Consider the following 2,500-nt stretch of genomic DNA (forward strand, 5'->3'; position numbering starts at 1 on the left):
TGGTACTTTAAGTACATTTTGATACCGATACTTTTGAACATTTACTCAAGTAAATTCAGAATTCCTGACTTTTACTTGTAACAGAGTACTTCTACATTGCAGTATTGATACTTTTACGTAAAATATTTGAGTACTTTTTCCACCACTGCCTATGTCCTTTTATGCCCATATATGGACCCCTCTTTGAGAACCACAGCACTAGAGGGATGTATTGGTACAGATGTCCGTGGCCAGCATTTGTCGTAACACATGTTAAAACCTGAATAATGTCAGAGACTCCAACTGAGCCTCTCTCTCAAGTCCCCCACAGTTCTAGATGCATCTTTTGGAATGCTTCAAAATTCCAGAGCATTCTACAGTATGACAGGAGTCAGTAGTCTCCATAGTGTCCTGTCTCGTTATTTCCTCGGAGATGGCACGTTGTGTGAGGCCGTCACTGACTGCTATGTACAGTATGCTTTAATGTGTCACGAGGGGAGGACCTATATGGCTTGCCAGGTGTACTGCATTTAACATTCATGTTCATGGAGAGAAAGGCAATTTGACACAATATGTTTTGTGCATCTTTTTGTCTGAGTACACAGACATACAACACAAGCATGGCTTACAACGCTGATACTGTATCTATACAGACTGAAAGGTCCAGCATCCAAACAGCAGTCTCCTCCATATACTACCGCACACTAGTACGCGCACAGACACAGACACAGACACACACACTGCACACACACACACACACACACACACACACACACACACACACACACACACACACACACACACACACACACACACACACACACACACACACACACACACACACACACACACACACACACACACACACACACACATTCGCATGCACACGCTTATAACCAACATAACATTCCAAAACCAATAAATAGGAATTTGCAGCTGGTCAGTTGAAAACATTGTTTTCGCCGTCAGAACAGAAACACTTGGACCAGTTCAGGATCATACCTTATCCTCCACCACCTCCTGGGCTTACCTGCCTTTGGCAGAGCAGGACAAATGTCAAGCAAGATCTAAGCAAGATGATCTAATGTCAAGCAAGATGAACGAGCACGCCCCCCCCCCCCCCCCTCACACATTAGACTCATCTGGTGCCAGGGCCTGCACAGGGCACTGTGCTCTGTCCTCCAGAGAAATGTTCTCTGTGTTGGTACTGGTGTTAGGGTCAGGGCGGCGCTGTGGCAGGGACAGGCAGTGCCAGGTGAGTCTGCCCTTTCCACACCTGCCTTTTCCTGTCCCGTTGCTGTAGGAGACCACGAGGCGGCGGTTCTCCTCAGGACCCGTGGAGGCGACACAGGCCGGGTTGGCCTCGGCGCGAAGTGCACCGTGGGAGTCACTGACGCCGGGGTCACTGTTGTCCTGGAAGTCGGGCAGGTTGCCCGAGACGATGCTGCCCGACTTGATGTGTGGCGTGTGGCTGTGGGTGTGACTGTGGGTGTGGCGGTACTCCTCGTCTATGTCCTTGCCCAGCTTCCACCTCCTCCACTTTTTGAGCATCTCTGACTGCACCTGGGGACGACGATGATGGGAGCGAGAGCAAGGCAGAAGGACAGACGAAGGTAGAGGTGGATTGAGAGGTTTGGCACAAGGGAGATAGGACACAGATTTTCAAAGTGGGGGGCGCCGGGGGGTGCCAGAGGGGTGTCGGGCAGACACTCGCTAATCAATATAAATAGTGTTTAATAATGTTTAGAGAAGTTGCCAAAAAACACATTTATGAGGAATGGTTATTAAATATACCAGTGAAAGATTATACCAAAATAACTTCTGTTACAAGTTAAGTTACACAGTATGACTTTAAGCATATACAGTTGGTAGTAGTGTGCTGATTATGAAAAATGCCTTACCTGTCTTCTCTAAACAAGAAGGACAGGAACTGTTACTGTACACAGTAAAGCCCTTAAGTTAACACTTGTGATTTTACACCAAATGTGCAGGTTGCACTACATTTGACAGCATATATTGCTTGCTATACAAGATTTGCTCTGCTACTCTTGTCACCAGTATAGGTGAATGCTCACAGTGACTCACCTCTTTGTTGACAAAGCAATACAAGATAGCCACCAGCAGGCCCTGAGGAGAGAGCAATTAGTTTCATTTATATACGGGGATGGAGGTACCGCTGCTCTGTTTACATTTGCTCTGTCTGCCTATAGACACTGCCTTCGCACTCTAAAAATGCCATGACATGAGAGCGAAAGTGAAAACCTTACATATTGAACCAAAACACCAAGAATAAATACGAAATTGAATAATATGGTTGTAATGGTCAACATTTCAAAGGTAAAATCCACAGTGTTAATTTATCCATTTGTAACTCTGAGAGTGCACACATGTAACCAAATGGACATGGAAATTAAGACTGAGGAGTTTAATGCGTTGGAAGTACAGTACTTAAGATGATGTGGTTGGTGGAGAAGTGTCGATCCCTGACCTGGAAGGAGTTGAAGAGCAGGTCACAGAAGAG

The 2,500-nt window shown here is 46.1% G+C and overlaps 1 protein-coding gene across 3 annotated transcripts in view; it reads right to left on the minus strand.

Annotated features, from left to right (window-relative positions):
• Window positions 1-765: 765 nt before the first annotated feature.
• gcgrb (glucagon receptor b) overlaps window positions 766-2,500 on the minus strand; it is a 52,015-nt gene continuing 50,280 nt past the window's right edge. For 2 of the 3 annotated variants that reach the window (XM_084078486.1, XM_084078488.1), the window contains 3 exons: window positions 2,468-2,500; window positions 2,065-2,106; window positions 766-1,542 (listed from right to left, as the gene is read on the minus strand). The exon at window positions 2,468-2,500 is cut by the window's right edge and continues 112 nt beyond it. In XM_084078486.1, coding sequence (XP_083934612.1) covers window positions 1,105-1,542; window positions 2,065-2,106; window positions 2,468-2,500 — 513 coding nt within the window. In that variant the 3' untranslated portion in view covers window positions 766-1,104. The remainder of the gene's footprint in view (window positions 1,543-2,064; window positions 2,107-2,467) is intronic. The other variant, XM_084078487.1, reaches the window with a different exon arrangement.

This window comes from Gymnoscopelus microlampas (genome assembly GCF_963454915.1).
Source record: "Gymnoscopelus microlampas genome assembly, chromosome: 2".
In the NCBI taxonomy this organism is placed as follows: domain Eukaryota; kingdom Metazoa; phylum Chordata; class Actinopteri; order Myctophiformes; family Myctophidae; genus Gymnoscopelus; species Gymnoscopelus microlampas.